Below are 13694 nucleotides of genomic sequence, written 5' to 3' on the forward strand. Positions count from 1 at the left end.
GGCTCTATATTTTGAATGTTTCTTTTTTTTAAGCTTTCAAATTTGCCAATTATATGCTTGAATACGTCATGGACAGCAATGCTGTTTAACGCTGTGTAATAATATAGCGTGACCTAAAAAAATAATCAGACATTACACAGGGTATAGTGGTATGGCAAGGCACAAGCCTAACCACTGGTTTGATTTGAATACATCAATCGCAACGCCAGGAATAGCCAGTAGGGAACTGCATAAAGTAATCCAGACACGGCAGATATAGGGGACACGTTGACAAAGCTGCTCAAACCCATCCCATAGTGATATTTCCTTGGTGTTGGTAATGGAAGACGAAAGCTAATTTTCAGCAAAAATTGCCTTTAAAACATATCTACTAACATGTGAATTTAGGCCCATAGAATGTAAACCGGTTAGCTAAGTTAAAAAGGGATTCAGGTGCCCAGACTCCTAAGGTCAAAAAGCCGACAGCTGAGGCGATGAGTCGATCAAACCGATTAATTGAGCAAAAATATTGTTACTGAGCACTCTGTGGTCGATGACTTGGGTCCATTTAAAATTATGATCACCCCCTCCCACCGCCTGCCTATCGAAGGTGGGAAACCCCCTAGAAGCCACGCCCACTGCGACGCAGCTAACTGTGCTGATGACGTTGCCGAGCCCTCATCACCTCCCGTCCAGCGGCACAAAGTGGCGAACAGCAGTGCGATTTTTTTTTGTATTCGATTATTTTCGTGTTATCCGATAAGCTTGAGTGATCGAGCCCATAATTACTCAATTAATCGGAGTGCCCAACTCTAAAGAGTCAAAGTGTCTCCATTCTTAAGCAAGCAATGGAGATGGTGCCCATCTCCAAAGCCGGAAATTCCACATCCAACAACAACGCAATCCACCGCTCGTTTCTCATCAAGCGCTCCTCCTTTTATAGACGAATGACAACGATGGGTGGTCGAGGCGCATTTGGCAAACGGGGAGAGAAAAATAAAGTGAGGGCAGCAAGAGGAACCATTAAGTTGCACAATTACGAATGCACATGACGCCTATTTTTTTGTCACTGTGCCACGCAAGATCATCTAATAAACACAATCCACCGAGCCTTTCAGCTCGCTCGTGCAGAAACTCTGGCATTGGAGAGTGCCTGCATCTGCCCGTGTGAACCCTCACAATTACTGCACAATTAAGAGTGCAGGAGCCACCCAGCTCACATTGCAAACCCTTCTGCCCAATTTCGCTCATTAGCGACAACGCCAGTGGCACCAAGGCTTTATTGACGTATTTAGGAAGAAGAAACGTTAATAAATCAAGGGACTTGGTTGGTGTCCACCAGGGCAAAGGTTCTAAGGCTAATGAACACACATTTAAATAGGAATAATACAGGGTTTAATAGCGGACAGGGATGTGTCGGCAAGAGATATGGAAGGTCAAGGCAAAGGTACAGCAGCCCTGCATTTACTTGCTCACGCTGCTGCTGGCAGAAGGGTCTCCTCCGTTAAGAGGCAGCTGTGCTTCCAAGGTTATTTGGCCTACTCTTCCACGCTGGCCAGATGTCATGGGGAAGAAGTGGGAGTACCCAAATGTTGCCCAACCGCACACGCGACCCTCCAATCGGTTAACTGTGGTGAACCCATTTAGACTGCTGGGTGGACAGAGGCGGGGGGATGGGGGAGTTTAGGAGCTTTCTCATTATGAGACCTCCTTTACCAGTGGCAAAATATAGTAGTAGGTTTTTACCCTTTAAACTGGTACAAAACTGACACCTTTGAAGTCAACTTCAAGGACAGTGCATATCATTACCATTATCAGAGTTGTTTCTTTTTGTTTGCATTTTGACTGCTTGTGTTGCGGTTATTGCAAACATGATGCCTTGTATAAAGGTGTCAGTTTTTGTACCAGTTTAAAGGGTAAAAACCTACTACTATAGCTTTCTCATTGTATCAGCTACTTCACCGGGCCGATGGAACTCAACTGGAAACCTCTGGAAGTCCAGCACGCGAACAAGTATACCACGGGCAGCTTTCGAAGTTCACGGCTGCCCAATATGAAGATAGGCTGGTCCCCCCCCACGATGTGGGGCGTGTCAATTCCACCGCTGGTTCAGGGGCCACCAATGGCAATGACCAATGCGGCCATGGATCGCTGGGACGGAGAGATGCCCTCGCGTGGCGTGACCGATTCACTAAATGTTTAACACGTAGTAGGCTTTCGCGACCAATGTCATCCATAATCTAGGTTTTTTTTGGGCTAGATCGCGTAAATATAAATGTGTCGCTAAACCCGCCGCCACCCGACACAGCCAATTAGTAAGGTTTGTCATGTAAACAAAACATGCCTGATTTGTCTTTGGCTTGGGTCTCTGGATACTACGGTGTACGTGAATGTCATTTTAAGATTGTAAATTTTGTGGATTTGCTCTCCGACACACCGGTGTGCTGTACTAGTAACGAATTGGCATGTTCTGTTCACGTGACAAACCTTACTAATTGGCCGTGTCGGGTGGTGGCGGGTTTAACGACACATTTATATTTACGCGATCTAACCCAAAAAAAACTGTATTATGGATTCACTAAATGCTTGACTGACCAATAAGAAAGCATTTTTAGTTTTTTACAAATACACTTTCGGGGCACGTCATTTTGCTTGGTACGGGTTAAAGCAAGTATGACTGGATCTCACAAATAAATTACGCAAAGGGGGGGTTGCTCACTTCTGCAGAAAAAAATTGTGGTAGGTTTCAGCTCTGTGAAGATATTTGTGCAAAAAAAAGAAAAACAGCCCCAAGCTCTTAGCCGTTCTGTTGTGCAAGACCACCTTCCCGAACTATCAAATATTCAAGCGTGACCTTTTTACTACACCCTGTTGTGACCTTCCTTATTTATTAATGTTTTTATAAGCCGTGCAAAGATACACCATTTGGCGAATAAACACTACATATTGATAAAGTTACAATAATCTTGGAAAAGAACTCCACAGCTGATGTCTCCCAAATCGGTACTCGTTTTATCGATGCTTAAGGGGGGGTGGGTTGAGTCAGGCTCTGAATTTCAACTCACAACCTTCTGAATGTACCTATGTTGACCTTCTTTCACATCCAACGTAGCCAACTGTGCTAATTGGAGGTGCGGGTGAAGGACAACAAACTGAACGGATGGTCATGTCTATGCGCCGCTTCTCGGTGGCAGCCCCAACAGTCTGGAACGATATCCCTCTGCACATTCGCAGCATCACCTCAATCGCCTCCTTCAAGAGAGACTTAAAAACTCACCTCTACAATCACGCTTTGGAGCGACTCTGAGCTTGGCTCTGCGCCTCTGAGTTGCGGCCACTACGTCTGCAAATTTGCGCGCGTTACAAATTGAACTATTATTATAACACAACAGCAAGCAGTTATAAAGAAATTAGTTTTCAATCTAGATTTAAAAGTTGCACAGCTCCGGCGGATTCCTCATATTTGGAAAGAAAAACGTTCGAGACTGCTGCAGAAGAGCTTCTGGAAGCGCGCAATGCATTGACCGTCTTTGTTCAATAACACGAGTAGCGCTTTGTGAATGTGAGTCAAGCTCTCTGCTAAGGAGTTGCTAAGAACACACATCTCCCCAATAAAATACCTCCAACTAACAAGCTCACTAATTAGCCATCTCCATGGCCCTCTCGGCCGCACAGCGTGCATCCTTCATGCTAACAAAAAATAAAATGAAATATTAGTGGCTTGACATGAAAGGACATTTCCCCGCCGGGTGACCAACCTACAGTTATTATGTCAACATGAAGTCAAAGTCAAAGCGTTTCTTTGCCCAGACAAGCAGTGGGGAGGCACTCGTCCCTCTTAGCAGCTGTGAGCCAGCGGATGATATTTTTACATTCCCATGGGCGAGGTCAGGGTCTCCCCACACGATGTTAACTAACTCGCCTGGCACACAGGAGGTTGTGGGTTCGATCCCGACCCTGACGCCTGCTGCTATATATTTTGGAATCTGCGTGCCTCTCTCTCTCCCTGTGGTCGCGTGGATTTTTCTCCGGCTCCTCCCGTTTTATTTTCCCTCCACATTTAGAATCAACGTCACGCGTTTAAGAGAATTTGGCTGCTATAAATGTGCGCGTGATAAGCCACTTCATTCAGCTTTCATTTGTGGCTATGTCTCTTCTGACAAAGAGCTCAGTGGGCCTTAGCTGGTAAAATAAAAAAGTTAGTTAGTTTAGACTGCCCACTAAGATGCACTCGACAACCCTGGGTTCAATTTCTCACGGAATATTTTCTAAAGCCCAGCACGAGGCGGAAGACTGATGAAGGAATCATGTCCCCCCCAAAAAACTGAAAGATGTCATTATAACGTCAAATCCGACAGAGCTACAGCTGCGTGCGGTTCAAACGAACGGGTGACATCATTTCCAAAGTAGGCGATGATATCAACCCGAATTGCTACAATGACACACACAACTAAAACAACGGTAACGGTAATAAACTCTACATTACTCAGATTACTTGGCGGGGGGCAAGGGCGAGTGGTGGGGCTCGTTTGTAAGAAGAAATGATTCTCAATGGCATCCTCTCTCGTCCGTTTACCTAACAGAACGACAAGAAATCCTCCGGAGCAAAGGGACTCATTCGCCGCCGGAATGAGGCCACGTGCGAACATCCTTAAACTAAACGGCATCACGTCCGTCAAATTACCACCCCCTCCAACACCCCCTCCCCTATTCGAAGTGAGAAGTCGAGAAAAAATTCCAATAACCCATTTTCACAAATTAATAATTGGTACGGCAAAAAACAAAATCCCGTTAAAAATGCAACATTTGCACAGTAAGACGCGTGCACATCGAGGCACACAAAGGGAATGAAACCGCAGTGAGCAGCGATGCTGCTGATTGCCCTTAGTGCTGTTGCTGATGCATGCTGGCAGGCAACCTGCTGTGCGCTTCTGGACTGATGCGAAGTCGGCGGTCATTATTTGTTTCATTTACTTTTTTTTCACTTTGTACACTCAGCCACGGAGCGGCCGAATGTGCAGCAGAGCATTCATTTGTAACGGCATCGTTTTAAGTACCCCGGGCTACGCAAACACATGGGCGCTCGCTCGCACGCACAAACACACGCGCGCGCACAGATACGACACATATGGGAACATTTCCAGTGGATGGCACTTTTAGAGATACGCGCAACGATTGAAAAGTCGCAGCGCTCCACCATGCTGACGTGAGCCACTCGCAGTGCTCATCTCTTCTCTGCTGACCGTTAGGTTGGCAATTCATTCATGCTGAAATTTCTTGAGCCATTGCATTCTTAGAGTAATACAGCACCTACAGCAATATCAACAGATTCCCTATAGCTACATAGCTATAGGGAAGCTATTGATATATTAATGTAATAGATAAAGGTGCAGACCTGCAATAGCTTGCTCATGACCCTGCCCTAGAGAGCACCTCTAGAGGTTATTTTGCCAGACTCTTCCACGCTGGCTCGCCACTTTCTGGAGAGAGGGAGTAACCCCACTTGACTTCAGCACGTGCGGCCTGCGCACAGACTACGGGAGAAGCATATTCATGCAATTGCATTGCTTCGTAAGTATTTATGTTGAACTTCTTTCGCACCGTACGTAGCCAACCGTGCTAATCGGAGGTGCAATTTTCGTTCTGATTTGGTCCAAAATGGTGTTACTGTAACTTGACGTGCATTTTATTTAATATTATAACCAGGGGATTATAACCAGGGGTGGAGCGATGTTCCCATTAATATGAAATCCTAATATTGATTAGTTATCTTACGATGCACGCATCGAAGGACAATGTCTTTCAAATCATTTGTTTATGTTGTATGCAATGGGTTCAACATTCACGATAATGTTAAAATAAAATATCAACATATATAACAATGGTTCTTTGAATCAACATTTCAGCACTCAATTGAGTGGGCGAAGAGAAGATGAATCGTTCCATATCGAGAAGAGGCTGGCTCCCACCATGGGAATGTGGATTTTCACCGCTGGCTTCGGCCCGTCAATGGAGATGACAGCTGACAAATTGCTTTTGTTTGAGCACAGAGACACCTTGACGTTATTTGCTATTTAGCCATTAAACAATTGCGCACTTTATATGAGCTCCCTGGGCCTTTTGGATCGTAAAATAGCTACCGCCGCGTTGTTATTAATTACCGTGATGCATACCCTCATTCTGGAAGATCCTTCAAATGACTTCAAGGATGACGATGATGATGGAGAAAGAAAACCAAAATCACTATAAAATATCTCATCCCTCAATGCCATGTCATTGAAGGTGAAATCATCAAGCAAAGTTCTTGAGTAAAAAAAGTCGACTTCTTTTCATGTTTTAACTCACGCAGGAATCAAATACCTGTGTATAATTAATTTTGTCATGCATAATATATCACCGACCGGAGTACTGGCACCTCAGTGGAGTACAAATGTATAATCAAAGCTCAAAGACGTCCCACATGGTGTGAACAAATGGTTCAATAACCTGAAAGTATTCATAACCCTCTAAGTGAGTGTGTGCATATATACATGCACGTGTGTGTAGTGGTTAGCAGTACCAGTAGTCCCTCGGTAAACAGTGACATCGGTTAACGGTTTTTCGGTTAACGTTCAGCTGCCCATAGGACTCCATGGTTTCTAATCGCTTTAACATTGTTGATTAACGGTACGTTTACGTTATGCACGTGGGCGCCAATTTCGGCCAATCCAAGCACTCGTAAGTGGGGCTGAGAATGCATCAGCCAATCAGCGACGCTCATTTGTGAGCCTTTAGAACTCGACTGGCTTTTGTTTACATTGCAGAGTCATGCTTTTAAACATGTAATTCCGATATTCGATTAAGAGTTCGTTCGGTTAACGGTAGTTTTCGTGGAACGGATTAAAAAAAAGGTCACCGAGAGTCTACTCACACATTGCACTGCAGTCCCAACTGCTGCTAGGCCAGAACACGAGCAACATTTGGTTTTTCTGAACTTTACCCAAGGCCTCTTCTAAGTCGGCTCAGCCCAAAATGAGTACCCAATAAACGCGCGCGAACAGAAATTGTCTGTGAGTGTGCGAGCGGGGAGCGCTAGATGTCGCTACAGCGGTCCATGACCGGTGGAGTGACATCTACACCGGACCTGGACCTCCTCTAGATCTGCTCAGCCTTGAAGTGGCACCTTATACGGTGCGTATATACCAACGTGAGAGAAATAAAGATGACCAGGCATGGTGCTCACCACACTAACCCCACTCGGGACCCACGCTGCAACTTGTAGTAGTCCCGGAATGGGAAAAGGCGAATAGAAATGTATACTGTCCAAAGCTAAAAGCACGATGTATGTTTGAAAAAAAAACACATTCAAATAATCTTCTTGGTTCTTTCGGTAAAGTCACGTAGAAGGGAAACAATAAAATAATAAAAATCAAACATAATAAAATAATTATCACGACGTTTCGGCCACAACGCAAGCAGCCGTCCTCAGGTGAAGAACAGGTCTGTCGCTCATTCAGACGCTGTCTTTCCAACAGACCTGTTCTTCACCTGAGGACGGCTGCTTGCGTTGAATCCCTGCAGTGACGAAAGCTTTAAATCGAAACTTTCAAATGATTGAACTATTCCGTAAAAACACTGGAAAGTCACAGGGTTACTTTACACATTAGGGCGAAATGTTAGAGGCCAGAGGCCACCCTGACGGTGGGCCCACGTTAATAAGAGACAGGGGGGTTATGGCCACACAGGTTTATTTTCTCTGTATAGGGTCACGCTTTGGACTCATTTAGGGTTTAAGAATTACGTGCTCGGTAAAAGGCGCCGAGCAGTTAATGCAGCGTGTAACATTTTTTGACGCGCACGTATGAAGGTCGAAAAGTGAATATTTTCAAAGTCGCTCAAATTGTGCGGGATGCCGGCCACTGCATTTTAGCATCAAACCACGCGGTCGATTTTTTACCATGAGTTGAATTTGGCACCCTGGTGGAACATTTGCTCTCCCACTGTTATCAACACACAGAGTCAAATATTCTTCGTTTAGCCTTAGAGACTGCACCGCTTGCTCACGCGACAATACACATTTTTCATTCGCTATGTCGGGTGGTGGAGGGCTACATGACAAAAGCCGAAATATTTGGCCAGAACATTAAGCGGCCTCACCTGAAAATCGTAAGGTGTACGAATTTCTGTGAGCGCTTTGTATAAAGTCAGACAAACCTAGGCATTGTGCACAAACGGAGGATCGCGAATTTTGTTTCCTCAATCAAACGCGTGTCAACAAGGAAGGCAATGACTGCCGGCTATGTGGAACCGTGCTGTGGATGAACGTGAGTCAATGACAGCAACAGCACACAGAAAAACCAATGCTCTGGGATGTTCATCCGCAAACAGAGGAGCGGCACTTTGGCCGGGCCAAGACTCGGCCGTTTATGTTCTCCTGTAAACTCTGCGGGCATATCGAGTCGAAGTAGAAACAGCACAATACTTTTTTTCCACCCCCCCCCCCTCCATTCTATCTCAACGTTATAGCGCATTTATTCCATTATCCAGCACAGTTGTGTAAAGGGTGAAAGATTGGATGAATATGAAACTTTCTACCCTTGAGGCTTACCCGGGATAAAATATAAGACGAGAAAGCGAGCAAATAAATAAATAAGGAGAGCGCCGCTACTGAATTTTCAATAGCGTTTGCGAAAATTAATTCTGATAGTTTTTTTTTTGGAACAGAGGCAGTCGGTTTGTACTTGGCATGTCGGCATTTTCAATACGTCACTCCACATCAGTCAGAATGCCATTCCAAAGTCTGCTTTTTATCATGTGCATTTTAATATCACAAGTGGGCCAATGGGTCACCTTTCTTGTTCTCACTTTGTTTATTCTTCATCGCGTGTTACGTATTTTACAAAATTGCCCTCGTGTCATTTATTTATAGCTTCAGGCAGCGCTGGGTTCTGCTAAATGTTGTGAGTATCTTAAATTGTCCGTTTAAATTTCACAAACCGCGTCTGAATGTTTTTTAATATGCTGCAGATAATTAAGGAAGCACGTGCATTTCCGTGTGATTATGGCATTTTAATTGTATTTATTAGTCTTTCACTTGTTAATTATCAATGCACTCAGGCACTGTATCGAGGTTAATTCATGTTGACAATGAAACACCATGGGATCTTCTTCTGATTAACAAAAAAGCAGAAGGGCAGCACTGATAAAATAATATCGAGGCAGATGGCATCCTTACTAATACAATCAACACACAACGTCAGTTACTCGCCCAGCCAGGCAGGGCCATGGCTGGGCTCGAATGACAATCGCAAGGCTACCAGATCCGATCCTTGCAGTGGCAGTTAACTCAGCTCATCACAGATCAAATCCTCCACGGCCGATAAAATACATAACCATTTTGCCGGAAGTCAACACTGGTTGTCCGATGGCAGAGACTGGCCCCCTGCCACGAATGCACCGCACCCACCAACCACAAACGTACCGGAAGTTACGGTGGCCGCCCGCTTCTTGAGCGACTTGAGGCTGCGCGAGCGCTCGCTCGCCATCCCGGACGCGCCGCAGCCGCCCCCCTCGCTCGCCGAGTCGTGCGCCGACGACGCGCTGCCCGTGGCCTCGCTGTCCCGCAGCACGCTCTCGTACCCGCTGCTGCCCCCCGAGCCGCCGCCACAACCGCCATCGCCACCGCCGCCGCCGCCCCCGCCGCCACCTCCACCGCAGCCTCCTCCTCCTCCTCCGCCCGGGCCTCCGTTGCCGCCCCCCCCCGCGTGGTAGAAGATGGCCGAACGGCCCATCGCCGGAGGGAGGTCGCCGCTAAGCACGCTGCTGTTGTCGCTGAAGTGACCGCTGCTGTAGCGCGCCTTGCGCGGCGCCGTGATCTTGCTGTAGGGCGACGGCAGCTGCAGGAGCATCGCGGACGCCGACGGTGAGCCCGGAGCCGCGGGGCCTCCTCCCACGCCGCCAGGCGCCCCGCCGAACCGCGGGGTGGGCGACTCCGGCAGGTTGACGCCGCTGTCGTTGCCGCTGTCCGAGTCGGTGGAGCGCCGCGGGTGGCTCACCTTGGGGGGCGACGGGGTGGGTGAGGCGGCGCCGTTCAGGGCCAGCTCCGTCACCCGGCTGTTGGTCACGATCCTGACGCCTGCCGACGCTTTGCCGCCGCCGGGACAACCGATGCCGCCCCCGGCCGCCGCCCCTCCCCGGCCGTGCTTGGCGGCGGCCGCGTTGTTGTTGCTGCACAGAACCGTCCGAGCCACGGTCCTGGGCGTGGAGGGAACGCTGGCGCTCCGCGGCGTGCCCTGTGGCGCCGTCCTCGCCGAGCTGCTGGCCGACATGCTCCGCGGCTTGGAGGTCCCGGCAAAGGACGCCGGCGAGCACTTGGCGCCGGCGAGCGCCGACGGGGGCGGTTTGGCGGCGCCGCCGCACGACTTGGACGAGATGTTGAGCGGAGGCAGACCGCCGGCCCCCCTCGAGGTGACCGCCGCTCCCATCATCATCATCATCATTGCCTTCGCGGAGCTCTTCCCGCCGCTCCTGCCGCTGCCCTCTCTGCCGAGGCTGCCTCGGGAGCTCAAGGACGTGAGGCTGTCTGCTCGGTGCAGGGACAGGATGCTGCTATGCAGGCTCACGTTAGTCCTGTGCGGGTAGGCTCCGTAAGACGCCTGGCTCTGTCCCGTCTCCACGCCCCTCCCTTGCTGCTGCGAGCGCCCGCCACCGCCGTATTCTCCCACCACGACCCTCGCCTCCGCGTCGCTCTGCGCCGGCCTCTTCGCCAGAGCTTTCGAGGACAAGGCGGGCTCTGAGAGCGCGCTGACGGGAAGGCCTGCCCTGTTCTTCTGATCCAAGCTGGACTTCCGCACCGGAGGCGCTGGAGGGGCGCCCTTGAGCCTGGGGAGCATGCTCTGCTTCGGCAACGAGGCGGCCTTCTCCGGCCCGCTGGGCCGCGTCTCGTACGCACCGCAACCTCCCCTCGCATTTGAAGCCATCGTCCTCGCTCCCGTCACGGCAAAGCCGTGTGTTTCCGCACCTCTGGTCGGCAGCAGAGCGGGGGCCCCCGCTTTCTCCGCACTGCCGGCCCATCGCGCGGTGGCGCCGGCTGCGGTGAGACTCTCAGGCGGCGATGTCGCGATGCCTCCATCGCAGGCTTTTCCACCGCCGAGTGGCGACGACGTGCTTTTACTCGCCGAGCTTCCCGCGCCGCCGGTTAAAAGCTTGGCTTTGCTCGGTTTGCTCTGTTGTTTCGACTGGCCCGAGCAACTTTTGCCTGCGCGGCCAGACGCCTGCCCGCAGCCGATGCCTTCATCCCGTTTCTTCCAAGGGTCATCAAAGCGGCCGCTGCCGCCGCCTTGCTTGGGCGCCGCTGCCGCCGGGGCGGTCGACTTGGGCTGCTGACCGGCAGCAGCTGGCGGCGATGGAGGCTTGTGGCCGCCCTGCGCCGCGTCAGTCCTCTCGGCTTCCGGCTTCGACGGCGCGTGGCCGACCGTCCTCACGGCCTGTGGCAGGCCGCTCTTGAGCCCAGCGGTCCTCTTGCCGTCGCTTGCCGGCTTACACGGGGGCACCGGTGGAAGCTTGCCGGCAGACTTGCTCGCCTTCGCAGTCGACGACAGCTTGTAGGAGCTACTGCAGCTCTTGCTCTCGCCCTCCGACGTGGAGAAGCCACTGTCGTGGAGCGTGCTCTGCCCGCCGACGGAGCTGCTGCCGCCGCCGCCGCCGAGGCCGTCGGGGATGAGGTCGCGCGAGTCCAGCGATAGGGCGTCCACCGACTCCTTGCCCAGGCTGCCGCAGGACTGCATGACGAAGCTGTCGCACGACTGGTCGCCCTCGCTGCCCAGGCTCTCGGCGCTCACCTCGCTGAGCCACGAGCTCACCGACGAGCAGCGGCTCACTGCGGACGCGTCCTGCGCCACCGCCGTCACCGCCCCGGCACGCGCCGCCACCGGGCTCACGGGCGACACGGCCGGGAAAGGGTCGTAGTCGGAGTCGTCGATGATGCTGCTGATGATGCTGACGGGCCTCGAGCCCGAGGCGAGCGCCTGCACGCTGCAGTTGCTCGCGAAGCTGATGATGCTTGCTGGGCGACCCCGAGCGTCCTGCAGTCCCAGGACCCCACCAAAGGTGAGCTCCTCGACCAGGGCGAACACCAGCACATCCTCGTCACTCAGCTCCAGCGGCTGCTGCACGGTCACCGTCCTGGCGCGCACCCCGGCGCCCGCCGCCTCGCCGCCCGCTTTCGTGGGGAGGCTCATGCCCACTGGGGGCGTCCGGGTCCCCTGGGCACGGAGCTCGACCGCCAGCCCTTCCTGCGCCACCCTGCCGGTAGAAACGACGTCGCTGCAGCAAGGGGGTGGGGGCGCGGGGCTGGGTAGGGACCCCTTGCCGTTGGCGGAAGGCTTCGCCCTGCGCGGCTGCGGCGAGCCGACCTGCGGCTTCCTCGGAGCTCGCTCCCCGCCGGCGATGGCCGCCTGGCACTGCTGCTTGCACGCGTCCCTGAGCATGGCGGCCCGGCTCGACTGCGCGATGATGTTGGCCGCGGTGCAGCCGAGCGCGGCGCCGCGCGGTGAGATGGCGGCGGCGGCGACGGTGGCGGTGACGAGGGAGGAGGAGATGCCCCGCGCTTTTGGCAGGGCCGACTTTCCCGGAACCCTCCGACTCTCGGGCCCTTGCCGCGGCGAGGACGCGGCGATTTCCTCCGTCGTCGCCACTCGAGCCGCCGCCGGAGCCGTCTCCTCCTCCTCCTCCTCGTCGTCCTCCTCGTCGTCATCGTCCTCCCGTCGCGCCGTCTCCGCGAAGAATTCGTCGGGCTCCTCGCTGCCGTCGATGCACTCGAGCCGCTCTTGCAGCTCGGCGAACGTGCTGCACTTGAGGCGGTCGCGGTCGGGGTAACGGGGCCCCCCGACGGCGGGCGAGCGCGGCTCGCGGCGCGCCGGCTCGCGGCCCAGCGACGGGATGATGGGCACGAAGTCGGGCGGGCCCTCGTTGTCGGTGAGCTCGCGGTCGGAGAGCACGCCGCCGTCGGGCCCCACGTAGATGACGGTGTCGCACGACTGCTCGCTGCTGCTCGAGTAGTCGGGCTCGGAGGAGCGCTGCTCGCGGCGGCACGAGCGCGGGGACGAGCCGCCGCCGCCGCAGGGGATGTCCGGGTCGAGAGCCACGAGGCGAGGGTGGAGCGGGCGGGCGAGGGGCGAGCGGCGGGCGCGGCCCTCCTCGCACGAGCTATCCCCGCCCGAGGAGCTCGACGCGTACTGGTGGGGCGATCGCACAGCGGGGCAAGTTTCAGTTCACCGGTCGACGTGACTCAACCCGCTCGCTCACTAGTCGCTGCCAGAACAAGGCTTGGTTAAACCCACCCCGGTTAACCCCCCCCCCCCCCCCGTAACTGACATGGAGTGGCGTGGTCTCCGTCCGGCAGCGGATTGACAAAGGGCTGCACGTTTAATCGTTAATGTTGAAGTGGCGTCCGTTTTGTTTTCGGCAAATTAGTTATAATGATCATACATATATTTGTATATTTGTTAGCAATTAATTCATAAAAGTTTGAGTTTGATTCATCATCAAACTTTGAGTTTCATTAAATAGGCGGACTCTTAATTAATTTCCAAATGTTTTCTAGGTGAAGCATGATCTACGGTAATTCGTTGGCATTGCTTCATTCATTTTTAATTGGCCGACATGGTCGCTGATACGTGCATTTGCCAGGCAGTGTTTTTTTTTTATTTCGTACCTGATTGTACGTAATTCATTCT

General features: G+C 52.3%; 1 protein-coding gene across 1 annotated transcript in view; it reads right to left on the reverse strand.

Annotated features, from left to right (window-relative positions):
- Positions 1-13694, reverse strand: part of LOC144729618 (kinesin-like protein KIF26B) — a 122692-nt gene that overhangs the window by 9283 nt on the left and 99715 nt on the right. Inside the window, exon 11 of the mRNA XM_078610015.1 lies at positions 9440-13193. Coding sequence (XP_078466141.1) covers positions 9440-13193 — 3754 coding nt within the window. The remainder of the gene's footprint in view (positions 1-9439; positions 13194-13694) is intronic.

Source organism: Lampetra planeri, chromosome 33 (assembly GCF_965212315.1).
Source record: "Lampetra planeri chromosome 33, kcLamPlan1.2.h2, whole genome shotgun sequence".
NCBI lineage: Eukaryota > Metazoa > Chordata > Hyperoartia > Petromyzontiformes > Petromyzontidae > Lampetra > Lampetra planeri.